Below are 27,263 nucleotides of genomic sequence, written 5' to 3'. Positions count from 1 at the left end.
CAACTCAAAATTACCTGTATAACTTAGTAATTATCTAAAGTCCAAGGTATCATAAACAAGGCCAGAGATATAATCAAACTGCAAATCCAAATATTGGCGTGAGACGTGGCGGTCATTTACCATCCGCTCCTTTTCCCCCCTCGCCTCACTATTAGCCAACTCTGCATTCAGAAAGCCCAAAAGCAAGCAGAGCACCGAGCAGCTCTTACAGTACAGCAGTAGCAGGGAGATGTGTCATAACGATAGTACATTATATTCATCGGATTTGTCAGTAGAAGGATTAAAAAAAAAAATTTAAACTCTTTTTCTCGTGACTGTCATCCAAGGGTCCAGCTGATGTCGGCATGCACTGTGATACACACATGTGTACGTGCGCACAAAAAAGAAAATTTATGGAGGATAACCTATGAACACGCAGCGAACACCTGGCAAAACAAGGCAGATGTTCCCTTTGCATAGGTTGTCGCCAAACATGAGAAAAGATGTCCCATTAACAGTGTATTGGGAAGAAAACAAACAAACAAACAAAAACAAACAGAAAGAAAACAGCTGTGCTGTAATGGCCGCGCAAAATCAAGCAAAGTCCTAGCTAACTTTGCAACTCAATTTGGCAGTGGCAGAGTAATACTATATCCACATTTTGCTAATCCTGAAAACAAGACGCGGCTCGCGTGTAGTAAGTTTATCGCATAACAAGATCATAATACTACTCCGTTCATTCGCTTAATTGTAAAGTTTAACTAGCATACTTGACTGACAAATGCCACCATGGAATAATGTCAGAAAGTTAAGGTTGAGGATTAATTATTGCATCTCTTTCTTCTTTCTTCTACAAGAGCAGGAACTCCTTTCCAAACAGTGGTAATTTTTTTTTTCCTTTAGCACAAAAACAACAAAAAAGGAAAAATAAAAGGAGAAAATGTCAACACCAGGAGGTTAGATTTCATCTGTTACAAACATGCACTCGTTCGCTTCATAAATAGATTCACTTGGAAGAGGATACGGGTTTGAAGAGGAAGCATGCAACGCTTTGAGTTATAAAACCAGCTTTCAGCTTTTTTTTTGTTTTATTTTTTTTTTCTTCTTGTGTCACTTTTTGTCTTTGAGAGGAAACGTCTTGAATCACAGTCCTCTAATCCAACAGAAAGCAGGCAGGTCGTTTTGGATAGGTATCTTGATGGTTCTCCATAAGCCCAAACACCCACCCTCAAAAGTTACCCCCGAGTTACTGTATATGGCTTTGTTCTCCTGTGTGAACGATACTATTGCCATTTGTTTTGTTGGACAGAGATACTCCCAAACAAACAAACAAACCAAAAAAAAAGGAAAAGAAAAAAGGCTCAAAATGGCCAGTGAACGATCAGATTAGGAGAAGGAGGCACACTGGGACACAGGGGGTCAGAGGTTAGGGTTTCACTGGGTCCAGGGTCTTATGGGGGTAAAAGAAAATTCATTTCCTGCTAAGTTTTGTGCTCTTGACAGTGCGTTTGGAGCCCTCCGTGCAGCTGCGTATACCGGCGAGGTGCAGCAAGGAGCCGGCGGCTTCCTTCAGCTCCTCGTCCAGCTCTGGCTTGACCTCACGCCGCGCCCTCTTGCTAAGGGGCCACTTGACGGCAAGCGGACGGCGAGAAGTCTGGTGAACGCCCCTCTCGTCCCAGAGGTCGGAGTCCTCGTCGCTGTGGAAACCCTCGCTGCCGGCGCGGCGAGACTGCCTACGTTCGCAGCCACCTTCGTCCAGGGAGGAAAGAGAAGAAGAGGAGGAGCGAGAGGAGCAGCGTTGCAGGGCTGCACTGCTGTAGTTGTGGTCCTGTTTTGGATCGCTGCTCACCAAGACAGAGTCGGGCCGAGAGAGGTCCAGAGGGCTGTCAGAATTGCCTGAGGAGAGGATGAAAGCCTGATAAGTGACCATTCAGTGCATGAGGATGTCTTGTTACAGAGAGATAAATGACTGGTTTGAAATAAGATTTCTGAAAAAAAGAAAAAAAAAGCGACACCATCATTAAGACACTCGGGGGCTTTAACTTGTTTTGTTTACAAGTTTAAAGCAGAACTAAGATTTGTCTAGGACCAGCAGTGAAAACGTAGTTTTAAAATAGCTTGCTGCATGAATGTGAAAGCAGAATTAAAACTCGTGGGGGGAAAACAAAGAAAAGTAAAAATTTAATGATTCTATGGGAACCTTTGCAAGAAGAAAAATAAACTTTGCATTGAGAAAATAACTCAAAATCTAAACTAGAGACTTTAAAATTAACTGTGATTTCAATAAATACACCTTAACAAATACATGAATTATTTGTTATGGTATTTTTTGCCCTGTTGAAAGATCAAGCACTAAAATCACTTTCTAAAGCTGTCTTGCTATACATTTTTATAAAAATCAGCTTTGGGGAAAAAAGGTCATCTCTAGCGGTCCAATATCAAGAACTAGAACCTTAAACAACAAATAGTCCCCCACATGTAGCCTTTTGTAGCCAAAACACTGAACTTCGATTTGTACACCTTGTGTTTACATAGATTACACAAAGAATATGTAACTCCAGATGGACTGCAGTTCCCAATAGGTGAATTTAAGCCACAGAGAGGCTAACTGTTTCCTCCAATTTTCAGTCTTAGTACTGAGAAAAATAAGCCAAACAACTGGTGGCTCTTGTATTTTCCAAATGATAACAAACTACCCAAATCCCATATTTTGAAGACGCAAACATAAGAATTCTTTTTGCCAAAAGAGAACCTGTAAGAATCAGAGAAAATGACCAAAGAAATTACCAAGCTTTCTGAATTTGAAAATAGACATTTCTGCATTGATTTCCTTTTCCCATGAAATGCAGCCTGAGGTTCATTGAGTTAGAAATTCAATGAACCTCAGAGTTAGAGGTTCAGTTGAGTTAGTTCATTGTTTGTTATAGACAAACAATGAACTAATAACACAAACAGTTGTATGTTGAAGTCTGTAATGTCCAGGTTTCACTCCTATTTATTAAACAGATCCTTTTTCTGTTGTAATGGAAGAATTCGCATCCTCAGCCCACCTCCCCTGGGTCTGTTCTTGATCCTTTTTTATTCCCCATCTACATGCTTCCATTGGGTCAGGTAATCCATAAATAAAGCGTTTTCCCCCTCATGTATGTAGATAATACACAGTTGTTTGTTCTACTAAGTATAAATATAAATACAATCTCAAATCTTAAGAAGTCTCTCTGACGTTAAATCATAGATGTCACAATACAGGAACTATGTTCCCTGTCATTACCTGTAAAATCCAGAATTTAATTTAAAAGCCTTCTACTCACATCTAAAATCTTGAATAATCAGACCTGATTATATCTTAATGACGTCTTAGTACCTTACGATCCTAACAGAGCACTTTGCTCTCAGACTGCTGACTTTCTTGCGTTTGCTAGAGTTTCTAAAGAGCCTATGACAGTTTGGGAGACAGACGCTATCTCTACTTTTAAGATCAGGCTTGAAACTTTCCTTTTTTTTTTTTTAAAGCTTATATTTTGGGCTGGATCAGGTGACCCTAGCCCACCCATAGTTATGCTGCAATAGAACCGGCCAGCTGGGGGCTTCCCATGATTCCCATGTGTTTCTTCTTCACTTCCCATTTGTACACCACTATTGCATTTAATCATTCTGAATTATTCAACACTGGCCCTCTTTCTTAGTGCCCTCTGCTCTCTAAATATTGCAGGATCTTTACCTTACAATATAAAGAGCCTTGAAATGACCATTGTGATTTGGTGCTATTTAAATATAAAGTTTGAATTAAAGCAACTTAAATCTGTCCTATAACTTCAGGAATTCCACTCAAAACCTGGTTCTAATGCAAGTTTTCTTTTGACTCACAAATCACCAAAATCCTGCTTTCTACAATTAAAAAAAAGTTACAAAAGTTTACACATTTTTTTGTTTCCTTCTCAAGCGGCCTTTGAAAAAGTCATCCATGCCACCATCTCATCATGTTTAGACTACTGTAATTCCCTCAACTCGGGTCTCAGCCAAAAGTTCATCTCCCGCCCCCAGCTTGTTCAAAATTCAGCTGCCAGATTCTTAACAAAATCAAAGAGACCAGACTACATCACTCCTATCCTGGCTACACTGCACTGGCTTCCTGTTAGATACTGAATTGATTTTAAAAACTTATTCATTACTTTTAAAGCCTTACCCAGGCTTGCTCCTACCTACATCAGATTTCGACAGACTTTATGAACCAAGCTGCTGGTTATGCTCTTCAGGTCAGAGACTCCTAACCCGCCCTATAGCCTGCGTCATTACAAAAAGAAATCAAAATTTTCTGATTTCCTCTCACAGTGTTGAACTATTTACCAGAGGAACTTACCAAAATCAGTATATCCAATTTTAAATCACTTCTCAGAACTTATTTTTACAGAAAGTCTTTTTAAAATTTAACAAAAACCCTTATTCTTCATCTACCTTTTCTTTATATACAAATGTTTTTACCTTTTGATTCCTAACTTTAGCCCATCTGAAACACAGTGACATGACCTAAAGAGATACGGATGAATCCATTTTGCTTCATTGCTAATTTTTCATTACTAAGTGTGTAAAGTGTGAACTACAACTATTTGTGTGGTTTTAGTTTGGTGAGATTTTGTCTGTCTATTATTGCAGCTTAGATGAAGATAAAAAAAACACATTGTCTATCATTAGACAAAGCAGATATTCTGATGATTCAAAGACATTCAAACTTCTTCTTGCAGCTGTGTACATCAGAATTGAACACACACAACATCAAAGAAAATTTAAGCAATGACGGGTGGTATGTCAGGGGTTGGACACAAAGCTAAAAGAAGAGGTGAAAGTATGGCTACTTGTAGGTTGTCTTACATGGGTCAACGTGGTGCCCAGGGGCAGAGTTTAAGAGCATCATGGCAGTGGCAGCATCAATGTCAGACTCTGGAAGAGGAGAGAACATGCACGATGGTCAGTCCTACGGTGTGAAAGCATGGTAGCATGACATCCCTACTAGGACTGGCTTGACCGACTGGGCTCCATTATTTTTAAGCTACACACTTGGCGATCCAATCAGTGCTTACTGAACGCACGGGATATGCAGAGGACTCGCAAAAACAAATCAGAGTAAATATAAGCCCATGATTTTCAGAATGCATCTGATCTCATGAGATCTGACAAAGTGTCTGAAAGCCTCACAGCTCACTTCTAGGGCTCTAAATTATTAATGATTACAGTGAGACTGAGTGCTCGATACTGAGCACCAGCAGAACCTCTGCTTGTCGTCAAGGTTACAAATCCAAGAGGCAAAGGGGGGGAGGGGGAGGGGGAGGGGGGGGGGGGGGGAGACATCGACAGGAGCTGTCAACATTATGGTCAACATGAGGCATCAATGACTTGAAAGCAACAAATCAAACCAAGAGCTGAGCATAAAAGCACAGTGATGCTGAATGTTCTGGGGCTGAAATGTGCAAAGGCAACATAATCAAAACAGTGCACAAACACAAGCTAACAAAACTGCACTACACATCTGCACATTGCTGGGCAAACAGCTTACAAATACGAAAACTTTGATCAATTTGCTTTTCTCTCACCTTTGAATGAGCAACCTTGTAGAAAGAGATGACGAGGGGGTGAGGAGGCACTGCAGAAAGTAAACAAAGGACACCAAGAGTCAGATGATACGTTTGAAGAGAAGACAGAAAAGCCAAATTCTGCCCTTTCAAAACTGTGTTTTTATTAAGAATTAGTTATCAAATAATTACAAATGACTACAAACCTGTTAAGATAAAATATTTCCTCAGCTTAAAAAAAAGTGATTTCAAAGTCAGGAGAATAAATCATATATCTGGCTGCTCCTTATGGTATACCTCCAAATGTTTCACAATAAAAGCAGAAAATATGGGTTCTGTCTACTAAAATGCTATGGTGGTGTATATGAAACTGTTACATGAAGTGTTTGTACTGTAGCTTCCCAGAAGTGTGAGTATTGGGGAAGTTCTGGGTTTGCAGAAGCTTCTGGGCATTATCATGTTTCTGTTAAAATGAATTGTTCTCAGTTTTTCCCCATTATGTTTACGGTTCAATTGCTCGTCTTATGTGTTAGTTACATTTAGCAAAGCTGTGGCATTGTGACCATAGGAAGGAGCTGGTTTGATATACATACGAGTGTGAGGAGAATAATGCTCTTCTTGTTGTTAAACTAACAACAGAGAGTTTCAAACTGTTGTGCTCCTACCTGTCACGGGTGAGTCATCACTCACCATGGTACACTAAGTGTATTGCTGTAAGTCTAAAGGAGCTAATGGAAGCATATTGGAGTAGGTATGTGACCAAGTTCACTTTTTCTAATCATACTGAAAGCCAATCGCTAATACAAGCCTGCTCTAAATAAAGTTCAGGTATTTCCTTTTATGTCCAAAACAGATCCCTGCAAAATATATTTAAGACATAATAATTCCCTTGACCATCATAAGCTACAAATTGAATTGAATGATTAAAGTGATGACCGCTCACCTGGGTGGGGAGGCGGGTGGTGTGCAGAAGGCATGTGCGGCTGGGAAGTGCTGCTTCTTAAGAGCTTGAATTAGGTTGGGGCGGTACTCAGGGTCAACACACCAGAGCGACCCTTTTCCATTGGCCTGTAGGACAAAGCAGGGACAGTCAAATCTCTAAACCCCTGTTACAAAGTAATGAAGCTGCCAGAAAGTTCACATAAGAAACTGTGAGCTCAATTCTGATTTACAATAAATCTAAGTGGAAAACAAGGATTCAAGAGCCTTACAGTTTTTTGCGATGTTTGTAATAGGTGCTGTTATAATAACTATTATTACAATAAATTAGTTATACAATAATATTTCATTAAAATTAAATTGAAAGGCACCATGTGGAGTTCACTTTTTTTTTTTTTTTTTCAATTCAGCGTTTCACAGCAGAGGTCAGGTGATCTGTTGATGTTGCACAATAAAAACCCTGTCATATGATCTTCTTTTCAGAGGATTTAACGATGGCGTCTTATCCTGTTGCCCAAACATTCCCAGTCCCCGTGAACTAAGCAAAAGCTGTTACGTCATTTATTTTGTTCAACGCAAGAGAACAAAACAAACAAAAGAAAAGCAGCAGGCAGAACATTATCCTGAAAGAAACACCAAAAATACAGTATGTTCGGTCTGGCTTTTCAGAAAAAAATCCAAATAAATAAATAGAAATCAGAGCGAAAACAGGCTATAAAGGTTTGTGAGTTAGGTCTTTAGTCAAAATAACATGCTTTGTCACTTTGTACGAGTAAGTATTTGATCACATGAGTTCAATTAAAACTGTAAGTAACGTACACAATTTTAATTTTGAATCACCGAAGCCTTACAAACAATTTGCATGCAATTCCCACCTCAGCAAATTGTACATAATCATTATTTTAATGGAAGCTTTGTTCATACTTCTGCTTGGTAGCTCACAATCCTTTTCACCGCTTTGCTGCAGAACAGTGTGGCCATGTATCCCACATGTGGCTGGTATGTGTATCCTCATGCAAGATGTAAACAAAACAGGGCCCGCAACTAGTGGAGATAATAATCCACAGGGTACCTTTAAAGACTTAATGAGGACTTGGAAATCAATTTGGGTGGTCTGTACAGCTGAGTAATTGCACAAAACTACAAATGACAAGATCATCATTTATCAGGGAAAAAAAGTCAAGTGTGACTCAAACCTTTTAGAGATTAGTCACTGTGGAAATGCACTTCATTTCCAAATCACTTTTCAATTATAAGCTTCACAGCACCTTTTAGACACAACACGCTCAAATGGCAATACTGAAAAAATGATGAGAATTCCTGAAATATTTCGCTGTCAGAGCTGGTGGGACTATAGTGACCACAGCAATGATTCAAATTTTATTACTGCCCCACAGTGAAAAATAGCAAATACCAAACTTTGCAATATAACAGCTTTTACAATGAGAGGAAATTTTTACTCAACAGCTCCCTGTGAAGAATAATTGTATCTGCTGGTGATGTGTGCATGTGTCACTTTATCTGATGGTGGCGTATTCTTGCCCAGTCTGGGAGAATAGAGCGAGGAGAATAACCTTGACTCAGATTACCAACCAGCCCTGATGCAGGAAGAAGGAAATGTCTCCATAGCAACGGAAACCACCAGCCAGTGTCATGTGAAACTGGTGCTAGTGTCTCAGCAGACGGAGGGCTCATGCTATGCACCTGCATGCTAAGCGGACTATACTGCATCGTATTGCTACACGCCGAGCGCAAACTGCCGTTCCCACCCTAGATGGGCAAATATCAGGTTTTAGCCAGATACAGCCATGACATGGGGCTTCAAACCACATCCTCTCACAATATTAAAATGTCATGATACACAGACTTCTTGGGTGTTTAGAGGGTATTGTGCCACCGCCACTGTTTACCGTTACACAGAAGAATCCAGAATCTACTTCTCCACACTTTTTACACACACACACACACACACACACACACACACACACCCTTTCAGACTAAACCGTAATAACAGCCGTTAGTGAGTAAATTCAAGCATGTGAACATGAGTAGGCCAGCTTCTCTGTTTTTTGCCCCTTGTTATTTGTCGCCACTACTTGTAGAAACACAAGCTACCATAAATGATGTGTATGTCTGCCAGGACCAGGTAGACAAAGATTGTTCTTTGTGCACTTTCAGGACTTAAGGTCGTGTTTGCTTCCTTTATGAAGTGTGGGTTCAGACTGTGGGAGGCTTCTCTCTAGCTGCACTACCTTGACGTGTTTCTAAAGATATTGTCCTATCTCGGTGTGCGGTGTTTGCATATCCTCTGGAGGAGGAGGATCTTTGACCTTGACTGGATTGCACCCTTATCATAGCCAAGTCAGAGTTCTGTGCAGCTGTGTGTCACATGAGCCATGTGGCAGCTTCACACTCTAGCACACTGTTTGCTAACAGCTAAACAAAGCCACTGTAACTGTAAATGTCACATCATCAAACAGATGCATGCTGACAACTACAGAAGGATAACTGTAAATCTAAGTGAAGTGCATAAAAGTTTGAAGTCACTTTGAGACCTACCTTTCCCAAGCTCCTTTCGACCTTGCGGAAGCATTTGTTCAGGGACAAGTTGTGACGAACTGAGTTCTTCCAGCCAGTGGGAGCGTTGGAGAAATACGGGAAGTGCTCGAGTATCCAGCCGTAGATTTCTTTGACAGGCAACGACTTGCTGGGAGACTGCTCGATGGCCATGTAGATGAGCAGGGAAAATGAGAAAGGTGGTTTCGACTTCATCGAATCCCTCTCCCTGCCTCTGTTGTGTGATGAAGATGAGGAGGACGACGGGCCCTGGTTCGACCCGTAGTCTCCTTCTATGTCAAAGAGGGGACTGCCGCTCGTCTGAGCTTCGGGGCCCCCAAGAGTAAAGTTCTGAAGCAGGTTCTCGTGGAGCCAGTTGAGGTTAGTGAGCTCCTCATCCTCGGTGCCTCCGGTACGATCCACGCTAGTTGCCAGCGGACTGGACGCGCACTCCGCCTCGGGCAGCGTTCCTACACCGCAGACACCTCTGAGCCCTGCCCGCTCCTCTTGCATACCCGGAATTTCCGTTTTCTTATCTGGTGACATCCCAATAATTGGACCCATTAAATCAAAGAGGTCTGGAGAGAAAGAAAAAAGAAGGTTGTTAATATCAAGCAGCAAAGACAAGACCAAAAAAGGTAAATTTAAAAAAAAAAATTACCATCAAAAAAGGAGGATTTCAAAGTAATTTAAAAGCAAAGTTTGCAGTATGAAATAACTCAAAGTGACATTTTGGAAGGATGTGCTCTTCCAAGCGTTGGCCTTGTTTTCTTAAGTTTCCCTGGGGGCACACCTCCTGTAGCTGTCGGCCTCTATTGCAATTCATGGCCCTCTCACTGCCCCTCTCCTCCATCCCTGCCGAGGACCAAGAGGCTCTCAGCCCCCCTCCTCCTCCTCCTCTCGACTCCACGTGAGGACCTTCGAGGACATCCTCTCAAGTAAGTGAACTGACTTAAGGCTCCACTCCTCAACGCCTACCTCGTTTCAGACAAGACCCAGCTGCTCGTTATGTGTAAATGAGCATGAAACCAGCCAGCGACTGCAGGAATAAGTGCAAGGACTCCATCTTACAGATTTGGATAGCTCTTACGGACTGAAATACATTCAGCCAGGATCAAGTCTGCATTTGTCGCATGGCATATTAAGTTGTGTAAAGAGGCTACAAGTCTAAGAGTTGTCAGTCATTTAGGAGCACGGGGAAATGCCAGAGCACTCTATCATTAACAAAATGAACCTGAGTACACTTATCAATACTTTTTAACATGAGCTCTGAAGAGGCCTTTTATCTTAAACACCAGAGTTCCTGTCGCAGTTTAACTTGAAGCTAGAGTGAGAAATGATCTGGGCTACAGACAAACCTACATTACTGGAAATTTAAACTAAGCATCACATTATTTGAAAATAAATTTTACCCCCATAAAATACAAGCAGTGGTTTGTGTGCAGTACTTATTGTGATTTGGTATTATGTGAATAATGTTGAATCGAACTGCTTGTTGAGGCCAAGAGCACAAAGAGATCACTCCGCGTGTCAGTTCACAACAAGCTTTATGTCCTAGGTGTCACCATGACAACCCTGCCATCCCTTCAATTAAGAGCAGAAATCCCACAAGCAAGAATCTATAAGAAAAATAATTAACCCACCCTGAGCTGACTCTGGCACATTCAAATCACTGAAAAGAAAGCCTCTGAAAAGAAATGCTTCTACTGAGGTCTACAGCATGTCCCGATTCTGGGAAGGTCTAGGATGTTCTGGATCTGGACTTTGATGGGAATTAGACTGGACGGTCAGAGAGGTAAAGTCGCAGCGTGGTGGTGGATGGGCATGCCTTTTCATTTCTGTGATAAGAACTGGGTCAAACTCATGTGTTTGCACAGTGGCAAAGACAGGAGTGGGAGTGCGCGCGCACACAAACATACACACAAATCAGTTTGTCAAACCCAGTCAGTGTGGACAGGAGGGGGGAAAAGAGGCATTAGTGCATTTACAAAATGACCTTTAAACTCTCAATAAGCGGATAAACCTATAGCAGATGGATACTATTCTGGTTATGGCCCCAATTCTCTCCTTTTGGACATGACTGTGACCCTCTCTTTTGGGGCTCAAAAAAAAGAAACGTCTAGCCTTCCAAATGGACATTTGGGGGATGGGGGGGTGGGGGTGTAAATGACCACTATTGTGCAAAAGAGTGCACATTCTAGGAACACACAACACAAGGAGAGCAGGGCTAGGTGTTCGAGCCAAGGAGGGGAACTAGGCCTAGACGTCTGTGATTTCTTACACAATAAAAGTGTGCATTTCAGTGTATGTGTATATATTCCTGTTATAACAGCACATTGTCTTAGATTTATCATGCATTCTGGCTTTCAGTTCTTTCCCCGGGTAGTGGATATTCCAGCGCAGCTGAATTGCTCTAGTGCATCACATAAACTTCTGCGATTTAAATTACAGATAAAAAAGAAGCAAGTCAATAAGTTTTCCAGGCCAAAGGCAAAGTGTGAGGCAGCATCAACCCAGAACGAGATAACAATAGGGAAAAGACTTTTCTGAAAGGACAGAGCGTGACAGAAGGTTTGACAGAGAGACCTAGACCTGTGAGAAAGACAGAGAGAGAGGCAAGTGAGGCTTAGAGGTAGTAAGGTAGGCTGTGCAGGGCATCTTCAATCTCGGCTGAATCACAGCTCTCAGCAAAGCAAAGTTATTAAATATGTCAGCAGGCAAGAAAGAAATGAAGAAGCAGAGAGACAAGTGCACATGTTCAGAAGAAAATATTATTTATGCTTCCTAAAAGCATTACAGACTATGTTTATACTGACTTTATTCTCTCAGGATAAGCTCTTTGGGACATATCATCTTAAAATACATTTAGCTGTGTTTGGGCCAAATATCTAGTTCATTTAGAAAAATTAGGTGAACGGCAACAATTTGGGGCAGATTTTTTAGCAGATTCTCAATATTTATGTATGTTCTTATGCAGGAGTGATAGAAAGGACACTTGGGGATTTCATGACAAGAAACCCAGTCTTTTTAAAATGTAGTTAAATGGAAAACGGCCTGCTGACCAACAACTAAGCCCTTTTTTGCGTGTATAAATATATAGGTCACAGGAGGGAAGAAGTCAGCAAAGGTGTGGCAAAAAAAAAAAAAAAAAGATACGTCAGCTCATTTGACTAAAAGGTGCGGCCACATTATATGCCACAGTTGGTTGTAAACCCTTGATAGCCCGATTCTGTTTTATGTCAGAGAGACATGAAGAAGATGTAATATAGCTAAAGTGTCAGATCAGGGATTAACATTAAAGCACAACAGAGCTTCACCTCAGTTCTTCTTCCCAAACTTGACCTCTCAGCTGGGCCCCTGGGTGCCAAAGAGAGCTTATCCTCTTTTAAATAGCTCCTCCTGATGACTTGCCATTTGAATATCAACAGAGGCACAGTGGACGGATGAGAAGGCTGTCGTGCATCCAGCCAAACACAGGAAGTGTTTTACCATGACTGCAGCTGGTCAATTACCACTGCTGCTGCAATGATTGCAGTTATCATTGCTCTTATGAAAAGGCATCAAAGAGAGGCGGCTGGGAATCCACTGAATAATGGGACAGTAGTATGTAAAGAGCAGAGAGGGGAGAGGGAGCTAATAAGCCAGACTGGCCTGTTGACTGCTACTCATCCTTGAAAATACACCAAAGCTGCAATGGCGCTGACCTGATGGCTCATCTGCAAGTTAAAATAGCCGTGCGATCCGCCAGCCTCATCATATTCATGTGGAAACAGGCAGGCTAACAGCAGGTGCCAAGGCACATTTTTCTCCCCTTTCAAATTGCTCTTTTATCCTGTTAAGCACTTAGCCCATTCAAAAATACACAAAGACATATGGAGATAGCTTTAAGTGGGAAATCAAACCGTTGAGATGTCAGATATGTACAGGGGAATTTAAAGGAGATGATAGTGGCATTAAAATACAGAGATACTGCTTTGAGATGTTTTCTGGGAGCAAATCTCACAATTAGGACTCAGTTGCCACGGCAGCCAATGCTGTAAGGGAAGCAATTGTGCTCATGTCTGTGCATGAAGAGAGGGCTAATGTGGGGGAGATCAATACAGGCGGAAAATGCTGAGAGCAGCAGTCTGCTGCTGTTCTCCACAAACCTGTCTGACAAAGAGCGGCGAGAAAGGCCACTGCCAACCTGGATGTCACGGCACTACTGACTAAGAGCTATTAAGGCCTACTTCATATAACATAGAAATTATGCTCCCAAAAAATCTGTTTTGTTAAGCAAACTGCTTTCATACAATTCTCTTCTGCAAAACAAAAAGAAAAAGTGAAAAACAACCTCTGTATACATAACAGCCTCGAGTTCATACGCTGACACCACACCCTATTCCAAAGAAACAAACCAGTTGACACAAACCAGTTACACCTCTACAACAGATACACAAAGGTGTGCCGTAAAGCCCCATTGTGATGGCTGTTATTCGAAACCCTAACTGATATTTAGGCAACTACCCAGTCTGGCTGGAGCTCTAAAAATGTGAATGAAACAAAAGGAGGGGGGACTGAGTTAGAGTGGGAGAAGCAGGCAGAGAGAGAGAGGCTGTTCCAGAGCGGGTTAGCCAAGTGGCCTGCTCTTTTATTTTACAAGGGTGGGGGTTAAACCGTGTCATAACAAATAAAGAATCTATTACTTTAAAAGGTAAATTAGGCTACTATTAAAGCACGCCCTAACGATACATTTCTGACTAAAACTTGTCAAAGACTTTAACGGATCTCCTCAGCGTCCGAGGTGAAAGCAAATGAAAAAGCTTGCACAAAGCATTACAACTGGCCCCACACTCTGCTCGCACAAAGGAGCAGTTGTTTTTGCTCTAGTCATGTTTCCGAAGTGCTCAGTATTCACCTTGCACTTTCAAACACAGGACCGGGAGGGAAGGAAACACCTCCTGCCTGTTGAGGAAGTTCATTTTCAGACAACAAATTCAGACTTCACACAGAGACAGTTAGGCCCGCTATACGACAAAAACAGTGTAACCGAGCAGCATGAGGCTACAAGGTAGCGTCTATTGGAGCAACAGTATTTACTCGGCCAATCTATGAATTCCATCTTCGTGTAGCTTACAGATAGCTGGCAAACACCCTGGCTGGACCTAAAAACTCAGGGAAAAACAAGCGATCAAAAGGACGGGCAATGGCTCGGTTCATGTTCGTCAGTGAAACTAACCTCCTCCAACAACTTCAGAGTCAAACGCTCAAGACTGCACTTTGACTGTCAACAGAGGTGAGGCCTTCCAAAGTACATGCCAGTCCCTAGCCAACACTGAAACCTTATCTTTCCAGTCATGTGTCTGTAAGTTCAGCATACCGACACACACAACAACCTCAGTTCCTCTCAAATATTAAAAAAAAAACAACAACAACAACAACAACAACTTCATGCTGTATGCTTGCAAACACAGCTCCACGGTCTTGTAGGAAATGGCTGAAATTAGAACATTTCTATATTTGTCAAGGGTCAGTCCTTGAGTATGAGAAAACTTTCTATGTGCAGTAAAATACAGTGTTTGCAAATGAAACACAGAAAAACACCAAAAAAAGCCCCACAGGGAACTCAAATGAGGAAAGACTTCTTTCCTGATTTTACAAAATAAATAAATAAAACATTATTGGGCTCTGACAACACCATGATAGATATCCATGTCAACCACGAAGCTCCAGCAGAATGAAAATATTTACTGAATCTCCCCATTTGACTTAATCGACCAAAGCACACACACGTGGCAAACAAATATAAGCACACAGCTACTGAGCTATGCCCACTCCATATATAAGAAGTTTTGAACCCTTCACTTAAAAAGCTGACCTCTTGCTTTATACATTACAGACAAATTCTGCTTTCCATGTGTTGCTGTTTAACATCAAATTATAAATATGAAACATATGGTAACAGCAACAATAGTCACCAAGAGTTGTTTACTATCGACTCAGTGTTAAACTCTCTATTGTTATTAGGCAGTATTATAATAACTGCATCTTAATTAGTGCTGAACAGCCTCCTTATTCTGCCAATCATCACTTATTCAACCTTTTCCATTAGAGCACTGAATACCAACTACTTAAAATGGTCAGTGAAAAGTCACAAAATACTTGCTTTTTTCAGCAGCAGAGAAACTACTGAGTCTAATCATTTACCGTTTATTATAAACAATGAATATACATTCTTGATTGTGAAAGGGCATAGTAGAAATCTAGTTATTCCAATGCTGTTTACTTTTTGAGATGTAGCTTTTTGAAAGAGCAAAGATTTGGTCTAGTAATACAAGCTCATCAATTATTCTATGATTGAGTCATTTAAAGTACACAGCCCAGTATAAAATCCTTATTTAAAGGCGGTCAGTCTGTTTGACATTTACATTTGACTTTGTCCAAACACCAAAGCTACAGTTGTATAAATTCTGAGACACTTAAACTGATACTGATATATGATACTTAGTGAGGATTTACAGACAAGCTGGTAAGCCTGTGTTGTTGTTGTCGTACTGCTATCAATTAAATAAATCTTTTTATTTCTGCCTAGGCAAACAAGACAAAGAGCCACTGTGACAGAGGACACGGCCGTCCTTACCCCTTCCTTTCTCTCAGTCAAGGAAACAGCCACATCAGTTGTTGCTTTCAGTGAGGCGGGCCCTAATGGGCTGTGTCTCGAGTCCACATAGTCAGAAATGAGACAGGCAAAGGAGCAGTCAGGGGGTGGGGGGCTGTAGAGGGAGGCGACTCACCATAGAGTCAATCAAGAGATGTAAAACAATAAGTGGAGTAGACAGAGGGGCACCACGAGAAGGAGATAACCGCTGCCAGTATGCGACGTCTAAACAGACGCTTAAAGAGGGAAAAACTGATTTTCAGATCACGCAGAATCAACCTGTTTTGTCTTTTTGCCAGCTTGTGACATTAATTACAACACTGACGCCAGTTTGTAAAACAGCTGTGCCAAGCTCAGGGCATAAAAATAGATGCCATTTAGCTGCACGGTGAACTCTCAAGAGAGACTAAATGATGTGAAACATCGCAAAGAGCAGACAAGCTGATCACCCAAATAGGACAGAAAAAATAAATAATGACCAGGAAGGCCACAGGAGCGAGTGGGCGCGTGAGTGGAAACATGTCTTTTTAGGTGTTGACATTTACAACTCACTTCAGAGCTAGCCCCCTATGTTCGATTAGAAGAATGTGACAGACCCAAAACAACAACAACACACCACATACTCCTGGGGATGCCCCTCCTTTATGACTAATCAGGGGCTCTGGTTAAGTGATCACTCAAGCTATCCATTACAAAACTGCATGAAGCATAGAGTCAGGCAGGCCACTGTCAACAGCCAGAGCTCAAGGTCACTGATTAGTGGCTAATCTCAAGTAATTATTTGTTTAATTGAACAAGTTAAAGTTGAAAAAATGGTCCAAAGAAGTAATTTGAAACTATTGGAGACTTACTTTAGGCTTTAAATCAATCAACAACAACAAAAAATGCAGAACACCTGCTAAAATTTAGATATTCTATTTTCAAATGTGATTAAACTTTGCAATATGCACACAACAGCAGCATCGTGGTAACACAGTCACTTCAAGAAACCAAACTTCCTTATTCTGCCAGTTATCAGTTGTTCAGCTTTTTCCAATACAGCACCCGAGTACCAACTATTTAAAATGTTCAGTAAAAAGTCAAAGTACTTGGTAATGACGGGGATTGCAGAGAACAGTAGGTCACAAATCTCTGAGCACAAATCTATTAAGCCAATCCGTGAGAAACCAGCTTTACTCTGCGTTAAGCAATCCCCCCAAAAAAGTTGCTGCCGCGTGGGTCAGCTTTCGTAATGAATTCAAAAACCACAGCCGCTCGCATATCTATAGAGAACATGGTGGATTTTTCAGAGGACACAATCTTTCATCAGCTCCAGGTCAAAGTACACAACTCTGTGATAAGACCGATTACATGGCAGCAGCAGCACTTTTAAACTGAGCGTGCTCTGTCACTCTTGTTTGGATAAAAGGTAACTGCCACATGACACAACAGGCCCAAGCCGTCTCCTTATTACTACATTTAATCGGTCATACTTAACACATTGGGATAATGGATGTAAGATTTTATTTGGCCGTGCGAAACTCAGTCGTCAAAAAATGTGCTGCGGTGGTCTTTTCAGTGACGTTGCTTCATTGTTATACATCCTCTGACGAGTGTTTTCCTGTTCTCCCGTCAGTACAGTAGACTCGAGCAACATTTACACCATTGTGGTTACCAAGTTGTGAAAACGAAGTGTGGAATTCTTGAGCGTATGCGTGGAGCTTGAGATACATTTGACACCCCTGCGTCTACTATTGTGCTCAGCTGGTGTAAAACAGCACCCAAAAAAGTGAATAAAACTGCTATTAGTGTAATCAAAAGATGGACTTGATACCTTAACTATCTTTTCGTTTGTTGGTATTTCATTAAATGACTGTTTCATAGGCTGTCAAAACACCCACAGGGTTTACCGTCAGGAAGTTCAAGCAAAAGATTCCAAACAATGTCATGAACGAGTCGTCATGCAGTCAAGTTGTAAATTTCAGTTTCATATTGTCATCTCACGGGGATCTCACTCGTAAGTCTACCGGTTACCTTTTCAAACACAGCGTGCTGTTAGCAGACCCATTCAAAAAGAGCAGAAATAAGACTAAGTAGTCTCCTTCCCATTTCCCCTGTCTTTTGCCTCTTACAAAGCTTGTCTATGGTGTCAATTCCAACATCTCAAATAACCTTGTGATGGTGCATATATAAAGATAATTCAAAAGGTACTGACAGTGTTTTCGATCCCTGCAGACATGTAGCCATTTCACATTGCAATAACCACATCAGTGGGTTACAGCAGGTCTTATTTATAGTAATGAATGTCTATTCTCGGATCCAAAAGTGCTTACCCTTCAGAGGCTTCTGCACAAATACATACATGAGTGGATACATGTCAGTTTTACAAAGACACCAGATGGTTTGACCCCACAATATGACCACAAAGATTCTGGCATTAAAATAATGGCAGACTGACAACATCTGTTTCTTTTTTGTCTTCTTCTGTCCCTTAAGCTCCTGGTGTCTTTGTCTTCTATTTATCACCAGGGCTTTAACAACTGTCAGGCAAAGTGAAAGGAACAATGTCAGTCTACTTGTCTCTCCATCACATTTCCCCCCCTTCAAATATACGAATAAAACCTCAGTGCACATAATGAATTTTAGATGAGGTTTGTCCAGTCCAGTAAATGCAATGCTAACAGGCAGCAAGGTAGGAAACATCACACACAGACACCAGAAACAACACATGAAAGTATATAAAGGTCAATTCAACAGCAAAATATAAATTATAGCCAACAGCAGTAGGCAGAGATATTTTTCCTACAGTCTGACATTGTTTGTAGAGCACTCTGTATCTGGGACAATCTTGTGATAATCCATTACATCATGTGGCTAGCCAGTGTAGCCTCCAAACCTCTGGTGCCGTCGATATATATATATATATATATATATATATATATATATATATATATATATATATATATATTATGAAATATTCAACTATTTAAAGCTATCAGGGAAGATGTGTCTGGACAGTATCAGGAGTAATAAGTCGCTCAATTTTTCTACCTACTACAGACTGACAAAACAGGCGAAAGACGTTCAAAGAAACAATGAGACTCAAAATCGGTGGAAAGGATACGCTGAAAGTGCTGTTAGCACAGAAAACTGATATGCTCCGGAGCTACTAACAGGCACACAGAGCACTTAAAACACTTCACACTCACACACATACAAGCAACCACAAGTCAGACGCACAACGAGGAATACAAAGTTACGAGCAATTACGCAGAGTATTGCACAACATTTCCCGACACACGGGGTTCGTTACGAAGAAACTTGTCTCCGTTTTAATTAGCCGTATTTTCACTAAGTTCACTAAATGTTACTAGCTTTAACTCACCGAGAAACAACCGTCAGGCAGAGCAGCGTTAGCAGCCGCTCGATAGGTCAGGGGAAGGCACATATACCGCCTAGCATTAGCATTACATTTTAACTGGAAGAGCAGAAAGGGATCTGTTTGAATGTTTCAAAACACTCTTTGGTGTTATAAGTAATATCCCTTTATGCTCTCCAAGACATAAGCCCGAAGAAGAGAGAAGTAACGTTAACATTAGCTAGCTGGCCACATGCTGTCGCTTGATCTGCCATGCTGGCTGGCTGCTCTAAGCAAAGTCACTTGACCACATTTACTTTTAGCTTGTTCGAAACACAGCCCGGATCCTGCCGAACACTTATTTAATTACAACCCACTTAAAAACAATCGGCTACTCACAATCATGCACGGCGTGCCTCGGTGCGGTGCGTTTAAAGACACGTCTGCGCGCAGTTTATTCAGATGTCTTGTCTGTCTCACACACAATGTCAGAGATCAGATCAGCAGCTGCTTCCTCCATACACGCAGCGCGCAGATCACACAGCGCACGGCAACGCTACCAAACCCCTCGCCGTCGTCATGGCAACAGGTCCACTTCAGCCAATCAAAACTCCTCCCCTCCTATCTCCCCTGGCAACTGCCGCAGCGCTGGAACTCCGCGAACGCGCACGCCATCCAATTTTTTTTTGTATCGTGCAATGTGCTTTCACTTCTATCACCAGCTGCACGTAATCTATAGGAAGTATTTTTAAAATATATTTATATATCTATGTAGTTTTCAAAACCAGATTTACTGAATTAAAATGTGCTATTAACAGTGAAGCAGCAATGGGATTAATAATTAATTTGTTAAAGTGTGGGAGCGAAATGAAACCGGACGGGTCCCGCACAAGCACTGCCGCGTTATTCAGGCTGCACAAACACCTCGGGGCGGAGAGAGAGGATGTGTCACCACACCCAGCTTCATGACGATAGCGGTCCCTCAATGGGGCCCCTCCTAGAGTAAACGATGATACAAGGAGCTAATGTGACCCGTGGATACACAACACACACATGCTGGGTAATGCTTGAGTATACAGACAAAGCAAAGCAAAGAATTTGGAAGAAAAAGAAAAACGATAAGCATTTTACGTGCTTCTCTCCAGTGCAGAATCAAAGTGTTCCTCTGTGCATGTGTTAAAAGTCCAAATTTGCACAAAGCTGCTGTGCTTATGTACATGCCTGTGCTTATGTACTTTAGCAGCCAAAAGTGTGCTTCAGGAAGCCCGGCAGCTCGGTTTTGTATCTCTGGCTATCTGGTGAGTGCAGCTTTACTGGCCAACTGACTTCACACCAAGCTGTAACTTTCACATAACGGTGATACCTTTACTCATCCCAGCCACTCTGTTTCATAAGCATACATGAGTAGCTCTCTGTGGAATGATCTAATAGCCTCTCTATTTTTATTTATTTATTTTAATGTGAATAAAGCCAACCTGCCATGCAGGAGAGCTGTTAGTATGCACCGCTTTCACCTAACAATCACAAGATCACTTGTTTGATCCCAGAGGAGACCACAGATCCCTTTCAGGTTGCAACAGGAAAGGCAAATCAATTGTTTTAAAAAAATATCTGCCAAATCAAACATGCAGAGCTACCTGCTGTGGAAACCCCTTCTGAATAAGGGAGCAACCGAAAGTAGCTTCCACTCTCTTTTCTTCCTCTTCTTTAAACTGGACAAACAGGCTTGGTGGTGGCGTAACAGTGTTTTTGTGTCAAAATGAATACTTGTCTGACAGTAATGTGAGTCTTAATGTTTTTCAGTGTGTCGTTAATATATGGCATACACACACACACACACACACACACACACACACACACATATATATACACACACATATAAACACACACACAAAAGCTGGAGAACAGCATTTAATGCAAAAATTTCATTCATCCAGCAACAACAAAGGTGAAGTGATTTATCTGAATGTGATTATATTTATTCATTCATTCATGCTTTGGAGTTTCTGCTCAGGTTACCGTGGCTTTGTTTTCTTGCGCACTGAGCTATTCTTAGGGCCGGTGAGCAGCATAGACTCTGCCCCATTTTTTTTCCCTTCCAGTACGACTCCTAGGGATGATGAAGTTGCAAAGCTAGCAAATGAGAGAGACGAGAACAAGATGCATTAATCACCACGGAAACAGCTGATTGAGGATGCCTTGAAAATACAGACCCATTAGTCTGTGTGCCTGCAATGGTGCTAATCTGATTGTATAACTGTTAGGCTAAAACAACACGCTAGCCCGGACCACCGTCAGAGATTTCCATAACTGTACTGGAGCATTTTCTGGACTATATAACAAGCGACTCAAGGAATTATCCTTTTTGTGAAAGGAAAGAATAACGCGCAAAAGTGGGAGAAAGAATTGGGAAAACGGTGCTAAGAGCAGGAGAGAATGGTGACAGTAAACAATTCATTTTGCATCAAAAGGAACAGCAGGATTACAGACTATGAGAGGAGTTCATGTGAGGCAGTAAAAGTGGTGCTGATGAAGGGATGAACAATGAGGAAGCTAGCCTGTGATGAAGAGTGGTGGCCAAGCATGAATGAGGGTGCAGTGTGTCTTAGCAGCCAGCCCCATAGTGGCATAGTGGTCAGGAGGCCTGCTGCTTTAATGGTCCATAAATCTGTGTGGACTGGCTGGTCTGATGCCGCCCCTGTGAGACCCTCTCGTGCGGAAAATGAATCACACCATTTTTAGGGATCGCAAGTGTGGAAGCTCTCACCCTCCCCTGCCCTACTGCCAGCGAGCCGATAAGAGCTGCTGCACACGCACAACACTCCATTTCAGCAGGTCTGGAGCTCATAAAACTCTATTAGTGACAACCTTTGTTTGTATGCCGCTCTTCATTCAATCTGCCGTCCTGCCTTTGTTGTTTTCTCCCTGTTTCCTTTTTTTTGTTCTCATTACACCTAGTGTTGGTTTCTGGAGTGGGAACACAGATGCTGACACTTTAGCACACAGCCAGAAACGAGGTGTAAACTGTGAGGAGAAATCACATTCCAGAAGAAACTGCTTCCCTGTTACGAATGTCATCTCGATTTGCAATAATCCCTCACTTTTCGGTGCTTGTCTCTCTGTCCTATAAACATAATAAAGTTTGCATATGCATTCAAAGTATTCAGGTTTCTGTGTTGTTCCTTTTTTTTTCTATCAGCCGTGTGTCCTCACGTACATTTTCAGAATAGATGCTGCCATTTAATGTAAAAAAAATGGATCCTGGGTTTCTTTGTGACATAAGGGACTGTGGTATTTCCAGAATATACACCATTATGTGCAATTTGGTAGATTGTGCCTTGGACAGCTGAGCACATTGCAGAGTGAACAATGTAAAGTCTCTGTTCCTGCTCTTTCTAGAGGATTTAAAGCTACACTAACAGACACCCAGCTCCCTTTGCTAATTAGTTTGGACCTCGTTTGAAATGTGAAGTGAAAGGGTCATCAAGAGAATTATGATGCACATTAAAGCGAATGAGACGTGCAGATGCATGTGTACACACATGCGCAGAGGCGTGGCAGCATTTAATTTCCCTAGATAAGTATGGTCAAAGTGGTAACCGGTTAAACAGGTAGTATTTGCATACTTTCCAGGACAAGAAGAGAACTGCAACCGTCTGTGAAGCTCCAGAGGCCAGCAGCGGTGTGGGACCACGCAGCAGAAATCCTACCAGTCCAGACCTCATTGCTCTAAATGGAGCAAACCAGTCTTAATGAAGTAGACTGCACAAATCAAGCATCACAGATAGTGTTTTTTTTTTTTTTTCTTTTAGCATCGCTCAATAAATATTCAGTGATTAAATTTAAGTGTTTGCAGCTCAAATTGTGTAAATTTAATTTGCAGACGGCTTCTGACTGTCAGCAGAGCAATCAGGCGTGGTCAACTTGTTCCAAATGCAACACTTTCTTTGTTCTTCAGGTTTGTTTCCCTAGGGGTTCTCGCAGCTATTGCCTGCAGTTATCCTCAACTGAAGAGTGTGTTTGCCTACACAAGCCTTTGTTTGACAATCCTTTCTCCTAACCGGGTCTTATGAATTGTGTCAGCAGTGTGCTGATTGTCCGTTATCTGTCAGCTGATAAGTGCCTCTTTTAATGCACAAGGCAATAAAATTCAACACGCGGGGCAGAGGAATGATCGTTTCAACAGTCAAACACATATGCTGTAATACTGTATTGAATCAGTCTATTTGTTCAGGTACAACTGGGCAAATGCTTGTATGGACAGTCACAAATGTCCTAAATTTGTTCCAGTGGAGGATTAAGCATGCCAGCATGAACAAAGGACAGTAGATGAAATTTTATAACAGCTTAATGAAAAAAAAAAAAATAGATTCAGGTCTTTAGTGAAACACGTCAGTGTAGATAGTTCCTGATTAAATGATTATAACTTGTTTTTACTTGTTGATTTTAACAATCTATCCTTAGTAACCATAGTGTTGTGCATTTGTAATAAAGGCAAGTCTCTCAACTTCTAATCAGGATCATACATACACAATTCTAGGGTTTGTTACAGTGGATCATCTGCCTCCATCCCACCCTATCCCTGTCACACCAAACCTCTGCATGTCCTCCTTCACTACCCCCCACCCCTTATAAAACAGACTCCTAAACGTATGCACATAATTTCAGCAAAAACTCTCTCTGCTCGTCTGAAATGGTTGCTTAAAGAATCAACCACACCCACAAAATCTGATAAACATCCTATACATTATAATTGGAATGGGAACTAATGGCTTGCTTACAATGTCGCTCCAATCTTGCACGAAACAATGATAGCACATTGTTACAGTTGGTGAAAAGATGGTCAGATAAAGCCATGTGCGCACTCTATAAAGACTGGCGGTGATTTTGCCATGACAACTTCTTTTTAAAATTCAGGGGAGCTCAGGAAGTTTGTGATGAGAGCTAGGCTTTTTTTTAAAGAAATTGTAGTAGTTTCAAAGTAATACAAGTCAAAACAGATTGTCAGTAAAGTCAGTAGTTTAAATTTGTCACTCTAATATAAAGCGATTGCATTCTTCTGTTTCAGTTATCCATCACATGATTATAGCTTTAGGCAGACAATCAGTCATTTATAAGTCATTACACGGGATAGAGTGACAGCTCTTTCTCGAGCTTGACTGTGACAATATCATTTGTATATAACTGGCAGCTTAGTTGTTACCAAACACACAGTACTGAACTTTGGTCTTTCTCTTATTTCATTGCCTCCTTGCTATCTCTTTGCACTTTTAAGCACAGTAAAACGGCATGACTCCCTTATAAAGCTCTGCAAATTGCCCTGCTACAATACACCACATGTGGGGGCAATTAAATTAACCCATTGATCTCTGGCTGCTCTATTGCGGAGCTAAATTTTGTTATTCAGCCCTAATGACTGCTCCTCGAAGGCAAATGAACACTTGTAGTCAATTAACTGTGAAGCAAGAGGAGGATAAAGGGAAGACGGCCCACTCCTGACAAGTCGTGTCCTACCAACAGTTTAAAATGGAGTTGTGACGTCTGTAAAAACATTCAGCTACCGTAAACAACGGCACAACACAAAAAGCGTTGTTGTTTGACACTCCCTTATCTTTTCACTGCATCTGGTCCTCCCCGCCTTGCCTTGGTCACAAGTGCACTTTATCTTGTGGGACAATAGTGGTCTTGTGCCCAGCAGTGCTGTCTGGCACTGCCAGCTCCACAGTGGGCTATGACACGTATGAGGGATCACTCATGTCCTTCCAGCAGTGTGTGTTGCGTTTTCTCATGTATACAAGCTACAAGAAGCAATTCCACCTGCTGCTTAGCAACATGAATCAGACCCTGTTAAAAATCACATTTGTGTTCACACTCAGTTTCAAAACTTACCCAATAAAACAAAACAACAATAAATATGAAGTCTGAACTTCTATGAAACCACCTTTGGGTCTAAATAGATTTTACACTTCCAATTCTCAAGAGAGCTGGTAAGCTACAAGCTGCAAGCTAACATATGCTACAGTAACATAGCTCTATAGCTTAAATAAATGGATCAAAAGTCTGGGCAAAAGTGTCGAGCGATCCCCTCATTCCTTTTTATTTTGTTCCCAAGGAGCCAGACTTACTTATAATTTGTAAAGTCTTCCAGGCTTTCTGAAGCTTTTTCAGTTATACAAAGAAGTCCAAAGCTTTCAATGTGTCAGCATGATGTGCAGTGTGTTCTTCAAAAAAAGCAGAATTTGGAGTAAAGTGGAGGACAAAAAGAAAACTATCTACAGCAGATAAACAGTATCTGAAAGTCATGCCCTTAAGCAATACGAAAAAATCCAGCAAAGACCTGACACAAGATGGCTGTTAAACAGTAACTCAGGGAAAGGAAGTATGGCAAGTTACACAAGAAGGTCTTATTTAGAAATGAAGCCAAATGTGTAAGTTTTGATTCAAATTGTTGTCAATATGTAGAGAATGTACAACAGTGGGTGTTTAAAGCCATCTATGAAGCATGGTGGAGGCTCTGTCATGGTTTGGCCCTACATGTTGTGGTTCTTGTCAAAATTTATTAAAATTGTGAACACAGAAATGTACCATCAAATTTTGACTGACCATGCAATACCATCTGGTTGGCAATGGGTTAATTTTTCAGCTTGTCAATGATCCCTGAAACATATTGACAGCGAATTGAACAGAGGATGACCAACATCCAATAAAAAAGCTTTGAGTGTCGGAGTGTTGGAGAACTATACCTGAAGACTACTTGGTTTGGAAAGTTGAGGTTGTGTTGAAGAATAAAAGTTGGTCATACTAAATATTGACTTGTTAGAACTATGTAAACTCTACTTTTGCCTCATATACTGTATTTCGGTGGCTCTTTGCATATGTTTCAGTGTACCCATTTCCCATTTTACTAACTACAAAGAAATGAGTGGTGGCTCAAGACTTTTGCACAGTACTTTAGATGGCTGAATGTGGCACTAAAATTAGTGAACTGGCAAAACACTATTACTAAATGAATGAAAGCAATGGATTCAAGTGATCTATACATGACTGAAACCCTAAAACTGATAAGTTAATAACTAACAGAGCTAAAAGGTGTTTAATTCCATAAAGAAATTTGAATTTAGAGATGAAACAAAGTGAAATGCAGATGGGAAAATAGTTGGCATGCAAAAAAAGAAATTTAGTTAACTGTGACCTTACGGTTAACTAAAGGTAATGAATCACTGGATGAAACAAATACCTAAAATAAATGGATAATCTGTAAGTAATGAAAAAATGATGTACAAATCTGACATAGAAAGTGATAGACAGAAAAAAACAACTAAATGTAAGCCTCATATATGATGAAGAGATGAAAATTTTGCCAGCAGTACAAATAAACAACAAATGTGGCCAAATTGACTTAAACACTGACATGCACTATCGCATCCACTTTTATAAAGTGTTTGAAACCAGTTCAGATGAGCACATTTTGAATATTTGAGTTCATCTGTCGACTGAAAGAAGGTTGGAAGCCACTGATTGTGTCCTTCCACTCTTGCCTCTGCAGTATACATTAAGAGAGAGTGTGACCTGATGCCTGAGGGGCAGCATATATACCCCGCCTGGTCTTTGGGTAAGCCTGGTAGGGAGGCTGCGAGCGGGCGCACGGCTGTAGTGCAGAGAAAGTGGTGCAGTGGCTCTCTGTGCCTGGCTGAGCACTGGGTAATGAAGCGTGGCAGAGGAGAGAGGAAAGGAGCGTGTCTGGAGGCTAGGCATGGCCCTCGTGTTCCTATGCAACCAGGGCGGATGGCTAGGTGATGCAGGACCGCCTCTGTTCTGCTTACTTGTCATGCTGCTGCCACGCTTTCCTTCGTGCAATCTGGATAGTTGTGCTTTTCTCCCTCTTTTCCCCATCCTCCTTCTTTTCCGACATGTAAATGTGCCACTGTCAAGCATCCTTCCCCAATTCCCCGTGGACGATGTGCAAAATGGCTCACATCTAATGAAATAACATTAATTGTAGCAGATTCAAGTATCACCCTGCGATTTCAAGTCAAATATTAGTGAAGCAACATTTCTATTCAATATTCAAGTGTTATGTGAAATTATTTTATTTGTTCAAATTAGACAGTTTCTCCTCTTCCCTGTTTGCAAGACAGCCAGCTGCACTTGCCCTTTCAATCAAAGGTCTTGTGAGAACAGATGTGTTATTGTTTCACAGGTGGTGTCTTTGCTGAGATACTCCCCAGAGGAAATGCCTTCTCTCACC

General features: G+C 41.3%; 1 protein-coding gene and 1 long non-coding RNA gene across 4 annotated transcripts; both read right to left on the bottom strand.

Moving 5' to 3' along the window:
* Window positions 1-1,106: 1,106 nt before the first annotated feature.
* On the bottom strand, window positions 1,107-19,714 carry foxn2a (forkhead box N2a). 3 transcript variants are annotated; one of them, XM_085182858.1, is made up of 6 exons: window positions 19,043-19,705; window positions 9,045-9,619; window positions 6,490-6,614; window positions 5,568-5,617; window positions 4,849-4,917; window positions 1,107-1,875 (listed from the first exon to the last, which is right to left on the bottom strand). In XM_085182858.1, exons 2-6 carry the CDS (start codon window positions 9,603-9,605, stop codon window positions 1,451-1,453), a joined length of 1,230 nt encoding a protein of 409 aa, XP_085038984.1. In that variant the 5' UTR covers window positions 9,606-9,619; window positions 19,043-19,705; the 3' UTR covers window positions 1,107-1,450. The 3 variants fall into 3 exon arrangements, with proteins under 3 accessions (XP_085038984.1, XP_085038983.1, XP_085038985.1); XM_085182857.1 differs by having other exon boundaries at window positions 19,415-19,669; XM_085182859.1 differs by lacking the exon at window positions 4,849-4,917 and having other exon boundaries at window positions 19,415-19,714.
* LOC146505225 (uncharacterized) lies at window positions 3,064-4,842 on the bottom strand. The gene is made up of 2 exons (XR_014877599.1): window positions 3,365-4,842; window positions 3,064-3,314 (listed from the first exon to the last, which is right to left on the bottom strand). It is a non-coding gene; the product is annotated as an uncharacterized LOC146505225 (long non-coding RNA).
* Window positions 19,715-27,263: the final 7,549 nt, after the last annotated feature.

Source organism: Neolamprologus multifasciatus, chromosome 13 (genome assembly GCF_963576455.1).
Source record: "Neolamprologus multifasciatus chromosome 13, fNeoMul1.2, whole genome shotgun sequence".
Lineage (NCBI taxonomy): Eukaryota > Metazoa > Chordata > Actinopteri > Cichliformes > Cichlidae > Neolamprologus > Neolamprologus multifasciatus.
The sequence above is the reverse complement of the archived record's forward strand: the minus strand, read 5'-3'. Positions and strand labels throughout refer to the sequence as shown.

Coding starts and splice junctions, on each gene's coding strand:
- foxn2a (XM_085182858.1), bottom strand. CDS start 9,605: ATGGGTCCAATTATTGGGATGTCACCAGATAAGAAAACGGAAATTCCG. Junction 6,615..9,044: donor TCGAAAGGAGCTTGGGAAAG/GTAGGTCTCAAA, acceptor TTTGTCCTACAG/GCCAATGGAAAAGGGTCGCT. Junction 5,618..6,489: donor CCACCCGCCTCCCCACCCAG/GTGAGCGGTCAT, acceptor TACTTTCTGCAG/TGCCTCCTCACCCCCTCGTC.